The sequence below is a fragment of the Eptesicus fuscus genome, chromosome 18 (genome assembly GCF_027574615.1).
Source record: "Eptesicus fuscus isolate TK198812 chromosome 18, DD_ASM_mEF_20220401, whole genome shotgun sequence".
NCBI classification, from domain to species: domain Eukaryota; kingdom Metazoa; phylum Chordata; class Mammalia; order Chiroptera; family Vespertilionidae; genus Eptesicus; species Eptesicus fuscus.
This window is the reverse complement of record NC_072490.1, coordinates 45,399,923-45,412,399: the sequence shown is the minus strand read 5'-3', so window position 1 is coordinate 45,412,399 and position 12,477 is coordinate 45,399,923. Positions and strand designations below refer to the sequence as shown.

The window sequence follows — 12,477 nt, the reverse complement described above, 5'->3', positions numbered from 1 at the left end:
GAAAGAGGTAGGGGGAGTATGAAGAGGGGAAAGGGAGTCAAATATTTGGTGACAGAAGACTAGACTTAGGGTGGTGAGCACACAATGGAATATACAGATGCTGTATTATAAAGTTGTACACCTGAAACCATGTTATTAATCAATGTTACTCCAATAATTTAATTTAAAAAATTTAAATGATCTCTGTTCTCTCTGAAGATAATACATTTTCAAAATCTTGATGTATTTTTATTACATGCATATTTCCTAAGGCTTCCATGGCTGACCACATTTCCCTCTTCTCAATCCCCAGTTTTCTCTCTTTAATATTAATTCCATGTCATAAATATTATTCCTAAAATTAAGAGTATATTGTTTGAATTCTATTTAACATGGTGTATTGCTTTCCAGAGGCCTGGATTATTCCAATCCTTGGCATGGTAGCTATGTGCAGGCAAGAAATCAAATACTGTCTAATTTACACATTGTTCATCCAATTATGAACATGTTACTGGACCTTGGTTACAAGACATTTGCTAATACAGTTTTGCTGGACTTAACAGGAATTAGGTAAAAGCGATATTTATTAATTAAAATTTAAAATGTGAATGTCTCCTGTTTGAGTCTTTATATTTTTGACTATATAAATTTTAAAACTCGTTGATAAATCTTCAGAACTTTTCTTTAGATTTCAAAAAAATTTAAATTTCTTATTTGTTTCAACAATTACATATCAAGACCAGTATCTATCATTTGCTTTAAAATCATTTTTATTTTTCTCCTAATAGAGCTAAAGGCCCAATTGATTGCGAATCACTGAAAAATGATCTATCAATACAAGCTAGGAAGGCAGAAGAGAAGATAATGAACACATGGTATCCAAAGGTTATAAATCTTTTTACCAAGAAGGAAGCTCTTGAAGGCATTAAACCTGAAAAGTTGGATTCATTTTATAACTGTGTTTCGACACTTATGTCAAATCAGGTAAATATGTTTTATGTATTTTAAGTGATAATGTTATTAAAATTAGTTTGGTATTTTAAATATAAATATGGATTTATCCTGGGGATGCAAGGATGGTACAATATCTTAAATCAATAAACGTGATACATCACATAAACAAATTGAGAGATAAAACCACATAGTCATATCAATTGACGCAGAAAAAGAATTTGACAAAATCCAACACCCTTCCTTGATAAAAACTCTCAGCAAGGTAGGAATAGAAGGATCATACCTCAACATAATAAAAGCCATATATGACAAACGCACAGCCAACATCATACTTAATGGGCAAAAACTAAAACCATTTCCCCTAAGAACAGGAACAAGACAGGGATGCCCACTCTCACCACTCCTGTTTGACATAGTACTGGAAGTACTAGCCATTGCAATCAAACAAGAAGAAGAAATAAAAGGTATCCAAATTGGAAAAGAAGAAGTAAAACTGTCCTTATTCGCTGATGACATGATACTGTACATAGAAAACCCTAAAGACTCCATCAAAAAATGATTTGACTTAATAAATGAATTCGGCAATGTAGCAGGATATAAAATTAACGCCAAGAAATCTATGGCATTTCTATACACTAATAATGAACTTTCAGAAAGAGAGACTAAAAAAGCAATCCCATTTACAATCGCACCAAAAAAATTAAGATACCTAGGAATAAATTTAACTAAGGAGGTAATAGACATATATGCGGAAAACTACACAACACTGAAAAAAGAGATAGAGGAAAACATAAACAGATGGAAGAACATACTGTGTTCATGGATTGATAGAATCAACATAATCAAAATGTCCATACTACCCAAAGCAATCTATAGATTCAATGCATTCCCCATTAAAATACCAATGGCATATTTCACAGACGTAGAACGAACTTTCCAAAAATTCATCTGGAATAAAAAAAGACACCAAATAGCTGCCGCAATCCTGAGAAAGAAGAATAAAGTAGGTGGGATCTCAATACCAGATTTCAAGCTGTATTACAAAGCCACTGTTCTCAAAACAGCCTGGTACTGACATAAGAACAGACATATAGATCAATGGAACAGAATAGAGAACCCAGAAATCAACCCAAACCACTATGCCCAATTAATATTCGATAAAGGAGGCATGAACATACAATGGAGTCAAGACAGTCTCTTCAATAAATGGTGTTGGGAAAATTGGACAGATACATGCAAAAAAAAAATGAAACTAGATCACCAACTTACACCATACTGTAAAACCATATACAAAATAAACTCAAAATGGATAAAGGACTTAAACATAAGATGGGAAACCATAAAAATACTAGAGGAATCCACAGGCAGCAAAATCTCAGGCATATGCCGAAGCAATTTCTTCACTGATACTGCTCCTAGGGCAATGGAAACTAAAGAGAAAATAAACAAATGGGACTATATCAAAATAAAAAGCTTTTGCACAGCAAGAGAAACCATCAACAAACAACACGAAAGCCCACTGCATGGAAGAACATATTTGCCAATGTTATCACCAATAAGGGTTTAATCTCCAACATTTACAGGAAACTCATACAACTTAACAAAAGAAAGATGAACAACCCAATCAAAAAATGGGCAATGGACCTAAATAGATACTCTTTGAAAGACAGAAGGAAGGCCAAGAGACATATGAAAACATGCTCAAAGCCACTAATCATCAGAGAGATACAAATCAAAACAACAATGAGGTACCATCTCACACCTGTCAGAATGGCTATCATCAACAAATCAACAAACGACAAGTGCTGGCAAGGATGCGGAAAAAAAAGGAACCCTCATGCACTGCTGGTGGGAATGCAGACTGGTGCAGCCACTCAATGAAGAACAGTATGGAGTTTCCTCAAAAAACTAAAAATGGAACTCCCATTTGACCCAGTGATCCCACTTCTAGGAATATATCCCAAGAAACTAGAAACACCAATCAGAAAGGATATATGTACCCCTATGTTTATAGCAGCACAATTCACAATAGCTAAGATTTGGAAACAGCCTAGGTGCCCATCAGCAGATGAGTGGACTAAAAACTGTGGTACATCTACACAATGGAATACTACGCTGCAGTAAAAAAGAAGGAGTTCTTACCATTTGCAACAGCATGGATGGAACTGGAGAGCATTATGCTAAGTGAAATATAAGCCAGTCAGAGAAAGATAAAAAACCTGATAAGGATGACATATATTTTTTCATTTATTATTTTAGACTACATTTATTTAGAACATACTGTGCTGCCCTGCCTGGTGGCTCAGTTGGTTGGAGTGTCTTTTATCTCACTCATTTATGGAATATAATGAACAACATAAACTGATGAACAAAAACAGATCCAGAGACAGAGAAACATCGATAAGATCGTCAAACCTCAGAGGGAAGGTAGGGGAGGGTGGGGTTAAGGGAAAGAGATCAACCAAAGGACTTGTATGCATGCATATAAGCTTAATCAATGGACACAGGCAATGGGTTGGTGGTGGTGAGGGCATGAGTGGGGGAGTTGGGAAGGTAATGGGAGGATAAGGACACATGTAATACCTTAATCAATAAATAAATTTTTGAAAAGTCCCCCCCAAAATACCTCCTGGTTCATAGGTCGAGATTCAACCACTGAGCCATGTCATCCAGGCAAGATGAGGAACATTTTGAAGATCATTTAGATCTATATTTGTCTGTTTGGGTAAATTTCCAAACAGTTGGTTAATGATAAGAATACACTAAAGGCCCAGTGCACGAATTTGTGCATGGGTGGGGTCCAGTTGGACTGCCCTGATGGGGGCCGATTGGATCAGGCCAGCTGGGGGGAGGGGACACGGGAGGTTGACTGGCCAGTCTTGCCTCTGATCAGCATATGGGGGGCTGATTGGGGGCAGGGCCAGACAGGGGAGGAACCACCCCTCCCATCCAGCCGGTTGGCTGGCTGGCAGCAGTGTGTCATAGCGACCAGTCATTCCAGTCGTTCAGTCGTTTCAGCGTGCTGGGTGCTTGGCTTTTATATATATAGATTATTCATACTTTGGTCATGTATTGTGCACATTTCTAAGTTCCAGTAGCTTCACCCTAAACAAATGGTGTGCTGGAAATTTGGCTCTCCAGAAACAACAACAACCACTCTGATTTGTAGTGTTTGCTAATTTCCATGGCATAAATATTCCCACCATGATGATTTTCAAGCATCCAAAGGTTTAGTAATGGGCTCAAAAAATTTATGAATATTGAACTATTTGCTCTTGTGACAATAGCAGCTAGCTGTATCTTTACCAATGCCCCTCACCCCATGTGCATGTCATCCCATGACACCCTCACCCTCAGGGTCAGGGCTCCCCTACCCTCCGTCTTCACCATGTTGTTTGGACTTCTGAAATGTTTTCTATATCAGGGGCAAAATTACTAGAGTGTGGAAGATTCTGAGTTGTCATTTTAAGATTGTTGATATTCTATAAAAATATGAAAGTTTGCATATATTTTTTCATTTATTATTTTAGACTACATTTATTTAGGACATATTGTGCTGCCCTGACTGGTGGCTCAGTTGGTTGGAGTGTCATCCCATACACCAAAATGGTTGTGGGTTCATTTCCTGGTCAGGGTACATACCTAGGTTGTGGGTTTGATCCTGGGTCAGTTGCTAATGGGAGGCAACTGATCAATGTCTGTCTGTCTGTCTGTCTGTCTCTCTCTCTCTCTCCCTTTCTCTCTAAAATCAATAAAAACATATCCTCAGGTGAGGATTAAAAAAAAGAGCCCTGGCCGGCATGGCTCAGTGATTAGAATGTCTCCCCACATACCTAAGGGTTTTGGGTAGGATTCTTGGTCAAGGGTATATACCTGGATTACAGGTTTACTCCCCTCACCTGTTTGGGGTGTGTGTGGGAGGCAACCAGTGGATGTCTCTCTCACATCGATGTTTCTCTCTCTCTCTTCTCCCACCCCTCACTCCCTCCCACTCTGAAGAGCAATGGAAAAAATGTCCTTAGGTGAGGATTAACAACAACAAAAGAACATACGTGCTGAATGAAGATAATTTTCAGGACTAAATGGATTGATAGAATGACTCAATTATAGACTTATTTTAGTTAAAGGTTGAACTTGTATTTTAAAATTAATAGTAATTTATACTATCATGCAGATAAAGGATCTCTTAAAGAGAACTGTAGAAGGATTTGTAAAACTCTTTGACCAAGAAGATGAACGAGGGCTGCCAATATTTAAGATGGAATTGACATTTGATGAAGATAAAATGGAATTTTACCCTACCTTTCAAGATTTGGAAGATGTTGTTTTTGGTTTGGTAGAGAGAATAGCTGAAGCTCTGCAGGTATTATTTCATCCTTATCTATCAGGTTTTTTTATATGGCTCTTTTTCAACATTTTAAATTGAGTTGAAGCTCCATAAAGTATTTATATACATAAAATGTAACAACTCTTTATTTCCATACTCCAAGTCATTTTACATTAAAACAAAGTGCTTTGTCTTGGAGAAAGTCTTCTGGTTGAAGATAACGTTTGCTTTTAGAAGTCTTATTGTAGTTATGACATTTTTATGCATGTCTCAACTTCCCTACTGAGTTGTTAGCCACTTAAGTACATGATCCAAGTTATGTTTGTTTTTTTCTAGAGCTTTCTAGTATAGTCACTTTGACATTATACTTACTCAATAAATATTTGTTGAATGATAGAAAACTAACCCAACTTAAATTTTATGTTAGACTAGGGGCCTGGTGCATGAAATTCGTGCACTGGGGGGGTTGTCCCTCAGCCCAGCATTCCCCCTCTCACAGACTGGGAGCCCTCAGGGGATCTCCTACTGATGGGGAGCGGGCCTAAGCCACAGTCTGGCCTCCCTCTGCTGATCAGGGGATCTCCTCCTGAGGGGAGCGGGCCTAAGCCACAGTCTGGCCTCCCTCTGCTGATCAGGGGAAGTTGCCAGCCCCATCACTCTGCTGCTACAGCTACTGCCAGCCACCACAGCTGCCAAGGTGTTTTCATCAACACGGATTCCAGTCCCTTCACCATAAAAAAATGACAGCTTTCTTTAGGCATTTTCAAGATGTGTCTTTCATAGGATATGACATTTCTTTCTTTCTTTTTTTCTTTTATCCTCACCTGAGGATATGTTTCCATTGATTTTTAGAGAGTGTGGAAGAGAGAGGGAGAGACAGAGAGAAACATCAATGTGAGAGGGACACTTTGATTGGTTGCCTCCTGCATGAGCCCTGACCTGGGCCCCGGCCAGGGAGGAGCCTGCAACCTAGGTACACGCCCTTGATCAGAATCGAACCTGGACCCTGCGTTCGGCAGGCCAAGGTTCTATCCACTGAGCCAAACCAGCTAGAGCAGGATATGACATTTTTTAGCCCCTCCAGCTGTGGACTTTCATTTTTTTCTCCAGGAGTGTGGTGGAAAAGCCCTAGATCACCTTCTTGGATTCTTATAACCCAAGTTACCAAGAGCACTGCAAGTGGTGGTGTACAGGGAGCTTAGCCAATGCATAGTCAGAAAAGGTGTTTACTCTAGAACTGGTTTGGCTCAGTGGATAGAGCATCGGCCTGAAGACTGAAGGGTCTCAGGTTTGATTCCTGTTAAGGGCATGTACCTTGGTTGGGGGCACATCCCCAGTGGGGAGTGTGCAGGAGGCAGCTGATCAATGTTTCTGTCTCATTAATGTTTCTGGCTATCTATCCCTCTCCCCTCTTCTCTGTAAAAAAAAAAAAAAGATATATATATATATATATATATATATATATATATATATATATATATATATATATTTAAAAAGAAAAGGTGTTTCCTCTGCAGCTCATGCACAGAGGACCTCCTGTGTTGTGACCACTGGGCTAGGGGCATGTCCCTGCGGCCCGAGGGGGCACACCTCCCAGGCCGGCAGCCCTGTGTTGTGGGCACCGGCTGGGGGTTGTGTGGACCCAGGCTGCGGTGGCCACTGCCACTGGGGGCATGCCCCCAGGCCGGCAGCCCCGCATTGTGGGCGCTGGGCTGATGGGCATGGACCTGGGCCGCCGTTTGGCACCGATGCACATGCAAGCAGCAGCAGAGTGGGAACATCCACTTGGCACTTGTGCCGGTAGGCCTGGAGTGGCTGGGGGCATTCTGGGACCCTGGCTGCTCAGGGCCTACACGCGGGCCTACAGGCTAGGAGCAGCCTGGGTCCTGAGGATGTTCCCAGGACCCAGGCTGCTTGGCGCCTGTGTATGCAAATTAACCCACCATATTTGTTAGGTTAATTTGCATATTCACTCCTGATTGGCTGGTTAGTGTAGTGGAGGTACGGTCAATTTACATGTTTTGCTTTTATTATATAGGATTATAAACTATACAACTTTAAATCATTATTTTGCATCAAGTTGTCTTTTCTTGGGTCACTAAAATCTGAAAAGAATGTTCAAAAATATTCGATCTACATATATACTAGTAGACCAATTACATAGATAGTTATTTCATAAACTGTCATTTTTATTTATGTTAGAATGTCCAATCAGTACCCTCTTGGCTATCAGCAACTTCACCAGCTGTAAATCTTGACACAGAACTTCCAGAACATGTGTTACAGTGGGCAGTTAATGTGCTAAAGGTGGCAGTACATCGTAACTTAGAAGGTGCAAGACAACACTATGAGACATACGGTATATGTGATAAATTTAATATTATACCTTTTATTATAAAAGGATGACATTTTATTTTTACTAGAATTTGTCTGATATTTGGTTGTCTGGAGCTGTCATGAAAGAGCAGGGAGAGCCAGAAGTTAGCATGGGCATAGCTGTTGGCAGCATCAAAGATCAAAGTTAAGACAATTGAATTCTGTTGTCTGGTCCAAAGAGAGAATGCTAACTGGATCAGGGTGATAAAGCCAAAAGGTAGAAAGAAGAAATGCTGGAATAAGAAGAAAGTTAAATTAAGGGTAAAAGCAAAGTAATCTATAAGAATAGCAGCTCAAGTTTATAGTCTTCTCAAGTGTGTATGAAGTCAGGATGGATAATTGTTATTTGATATCTTAAGCAAAATCTTATATTAATTGGCTTATTTTTATCTCTTAAACTAGAGGCCCGGTGCACGAAATTCGTGCACGAGGGGGGGGGGTTTGTCCCTCAACCCAGCCTACACCCTTTCCAATGTGGGATCCCTCTCACAATCTAGGACTGCTGGCTCCCAACTGCTCGCCTGCCTGCCTTCCTGATTGCCCCTAACCGCTTCTGCCTGCCAGCCTGATCACCCCTTAACCACTCCCTGCCAGCCTGATTGATGTCTAACTGCTCCCTTGCCAGCCTATTTGCCCCTAACTTCCATCCCCTGCAGGCCTGGTCACCCCTAACTGCCGTCTCCTGCAGGCCTGGTCACCCCTAACTGACCTCCCCTTCAGACCTGGTCCCCCCCAACTGCTCTCCACTGCAGGCCTGAGTCCCCCCAACTGCCCTTCCCTGCAGGCCCGGTCACTTCCCTCCTCTGCCAGCCTGGTCCCTCCCAACTGCCCTCCCCTGATGGCCATCTTGTGCCAGCCATCTTGTGTCCACATGGGGGCAGGATCTTTGACCACATGGGGACAGCAATCTTGTGTGTTGGAGTGATGGTCAATCTGCATATTACTCTTTTATTAGATAGGATAGAGGCCTGGTGCACGGGTGGAGGCTGGCTGGTTTGCCCTAAAGGATGTCCCGTTTCAGGGTGTGGATTCCCTTGGGGTGTGGGGCAGCCTGGGCGAGGGGCCTGTGGTGGTTTGCAGACTGGCCACGCCCCCTGGCCGACCCAAGCGGAGGCCCTGGTATCTTGGGTTTATTTATTTTCTACAATTGAAACTTTGTAGCCTGGAGCGGAGCCAAGCCTTCTGCTTGCTCCGTGGCAGCAGCCATTTCTGTTAGGGTTTATATATCTTCTATAATTGAAACTTTGTAGCCTTAAGCGGAGGCCTGGGCCGGCCAGGGTGTGCGGAAAGCTTGGCTTCCTCCATTGCCGGGGGCAACCCTAGCCTCCCACTCTTTACAGCTCCATGGCTGCCGCCATTTCCGTTTGGAATTGTTTCTCTTCTATAATTGAAACTTTGTAGCCTTGAGTGGAGGCCTAGGCTGGCAAGGGCAGGAGGAAAGCTTGGCTTCCTCCATTGCCTGGGAAACCCAAGCCTCCCTCTTGCTCTCTGTGGCTGTAGCCATCTTGGTTGGGTTTATTTGCATATTTGCTCCTGATTGGCTTGTGGGCGTGGCTTGTGGGCATGGCTTATGGATGTAGTGGAGTGATGGTTAATTTGCATATTACTCTTTTATTAGATAGGATTACTTTAAGATCATTACATACACTTTTATCTTTATTTTAAAACATCTGTGTTTAACCTGGTTTGCTTAAGTCTATTTTATTCAATTTTTATTAATGTACTAGTATGTTAATACTCAATGAATAACAATAATTAATTGAATAGGCTATTCCATTCCATGATCTTATAAAAAAGCCTTATCTTTTTAAAAGGGTATTATTGATATTTAAATTAGATTATTAATTTTCAGTTGAAAAATATAATTGGCTCCTTGATGGCACTGCAGTTGAGATGATAGAGACTTTTCAGGCAGAAGATCATACTTTTGATGAATACACAGAGGTAAGTGATAATTCTGTTTTCCATTATTGCCTTTTGAATATCCTTTAAAAATTATAATATTTTTATTCTAGAAAATAAATGCTTCAATTAAAGTTAGTAGAATTTATTCAAAACATCATTTTAGTAAACTTATAGATTTACCTCATAGTTTTTTAGTCATTCATTTACTCATTCATTTTTAAAAAATTTTTTTTATTAAGGTATTATATGTGTACATATCTTACCATTGTCCCCCTCACCCCACTCCCATACTTGCCCTCACCCCCCAGAGTTTTGCGTCCATTGGTTATGCTTATATGCATGCATACAAGTCCTTCGGTTGATCTCTTATCTCCCCCACCTCTCCCTAAACTTCCCCCTGTAATTTGACAGTCTGTTTGATGCTTTACTGTCTCTGTATCTATCTTTTTGTTCATCAGTTTATAATGTTCTTTATTATCCATAAATGAGTGAGATCATGTGATATTTATCTTTCTCTGACTGGCTTATTTCACTCAGCATAATGTCCTCCAATTCCATCCAGGTTGCTGCAAATGATGAGAATTCCTTCTTTTTTATGGCAGCATAGTATTCCATTGTGTAGATGTACCACAGTTTTCTGATCCAGTCATCTGCTGATGGGCACCTAGGCTGTTTCCAAATCTTAGCTATTGTGAATTGTGCTGCTATGAAATAGGGGTGCATATATCCTTTCTGATTGGTGTTTCTAGTTTCTTCAGATATATTCCCAGGAGTGGGATTACTGGGTCAAATGGGAGTTCTATTTTTAGTTTTTTGAGGAAACTCCATACTGTTCTTCATTGAGTGGCTGCACCAGTCTGCATTCCCACCAGCAGTGCATGAGGGTTTCTTTTTCTCCGCATCCTCGCCAACACTTGTCGTTTGTTGATTTGTTGATGATAGCCATTCTGACAGGTGTGAGATGGTACCTCATTGTCGTTTTGATTTGCATCTCTCAGATAATTAGTGACTTTGAGCATGTTTTCATATGTCTCTTGGCCTTCCTTCGGTCTTCTTTTGAAAAGATTCTATTTAGGTCCGTTGCCCATTTTTTTATTGGATCATTTATCTTCCTTTTATTAAGTTGCATAAGCTGCCTGTAGATGTTGGAGATTAAACCTTTATCAGTGATAGCATTTGCAAATATTTTCTCCCATAGTGTGGGCTTTCTTGTTGTTTTGTTGATGGTTTCTTTTGCTGTAAAAAAGCTTTTTATTTTGATGTAGTCCCATTTGTTAATTTTCTCTTTAGCTTCCATTGCCCTAGGGGCAGTGTCAGTGAAGAAGTTCTTTTGGCATATGTCTGAGATTTTGTTGCCTGTGGATTCCTCTAGTATTTTCATGGTTTCCCGTCTTATGTTTAAGTCCTGTGTCCATTTTGAGTTTATTTTTGGCTTTGTAATACAGCTTAAAATCTGGTATTGAGATCCCTCCTACTTTATTCTTCTTTCTCAGGATTACTGTGGCTATTCAGGGTCTTTTTTTATTCCAGATGAATTTTTGGAGAGTTCTTTCTAGGTCTGTGAAATATGCTGTTGGTATTTTAATGGGGAGTGCATTGAATCTATAGATTGCTTTGGGTAGTATGGACATTTTAATGATGTTGATTCTACCAATCCATGAACATGGTATGTTCCTCCATCTGTTTACGTCTTCCTCTATCTCTTTTTTCAGTGTCCTGTAGTTTTCCGTGTATAAGTCTTTTACCTCCTTAGTTAAGTTTATTCCTAGGTATCTTAATTTTTTTGGTGTGATGGTAAATGGGATTGCTTTTTTAGTCTCTCTTTCTGTAAGTTCACTATTGGTGTATAGAAATGCCATAGATTTCTTGGCGTTAATTTTGTATCCTGCTACATTGCTGAATTCATTTATTAAGTCTATTAGTTTTTTGATGGAGTCTTTCAGGTTTTTTATGTACAATATCATGTCATCTGCAAATAAGGACAGCTTTACTTCTTCTTTTCCAACTTGGATGCATTTTATTTCTTCTTCTTGTCTAATTGCAATAGCTAATACTTCCAGTACTATGTCAAACAGGAGTGGTGAGAGTGGGCATCCCTGTCATGTTCCTGTTCTTAGGGGAAGTGGTTTTAGTGTTTTCCCATTGAGTATGATGTTTGCTGTGGGTTTATCATATATAGCTTTTATTATGTTGAGGTATGATCCTTCTATTCCCACCTTGTTGAGAGTTTTTATCAACAAAGTGTGTTGGATTTTGTCAAATGCTTTTTCTGCATCTGTTGATATGACTATGTGATTTTTATCTCTCAATTTGTTTATGTGATGTATCACATTTATTGATTTGCAGATATTGTACCATCCTTGCATTTCCGGGATAAATCCTACTTGGTCATGGTGTATGATCTTTCTGATGTACTGCTGGAGCCGATTTGCTAGAATTTTGTTGAGGATTTTGGCATCTATGTTCATGAGGGATATTGGTCTGTAATTCTCTTTCATTGTGTTGTCTTTATCTGGTTTTGGCATTAGGGTGATGCTGGCTTCATAGAAGGTGTTTGGAAGTGTTCCTTTCTTTTGAATTTTTTGGAATAGTCTGAGGAGGATAGGTTTTAGTTCTTCCTTGAATGTTTGGTAAAACTCTCCTGTGAAGCCGTCTGGCCCTGGGCTTTTGTTTGCCGGAAGCTTTTTGATGACTGCTTCAATTTCTTCCATAGTTATTGACCTATTGAGCTGTTTAGATTCTTCCTGATTGAGTTTTAGAAGGTTGTATTTTTCTAGGAATATGTCCATTTCCTCCAGGTTGTCCAGTTTGTTGGAATAGAGTTGTTCATAGTATTTTGTAACAATCCTTTGTATTTCGTCGGGGTCTGTTGTTATTTCACCTCTTTCATTTCTGATTTTGTTTATTTGGGTCCTCTCTCTTTGCTTCTTGGTGAG

At 40.0% G+C, this 12,477-nt stretch overlaps 1 protein-coding gene across 1 annotated transcript in view; it reads left to right on the top strand.

Annotated features, from left to right (window-relative positions):
- The window catches only part of DNAH12 (dynein axonemal heavy chain 12), a 229,555-nt gene that overhangs the window by 30,184 nt on the left and 186,894 nt on the right, over window positions 1-12,477 (top strand). Inside the window, exons 7-11 of the mRNA XM_054729795.1 lie at window positions 391-549; window positions 768-963; window positions 5,108-5,296; window positions 7,463-7,619; window positions 9,489-9,580. Coding sequence (XP_054585770.1) covers window positions 391-549; window positions 768-963; window positions 5,108-5,296; window positions 7,463-7,619; window positions 9,489-9,580 — 793 coding nt within the window. The remainder of the gene's footprint in view (window positions 1-390; window positions 550-767; window positions 964-5,107; window positions 5,297-7,462; window positions 7,620-9,488; window positions 9,581-12,477) is intronic.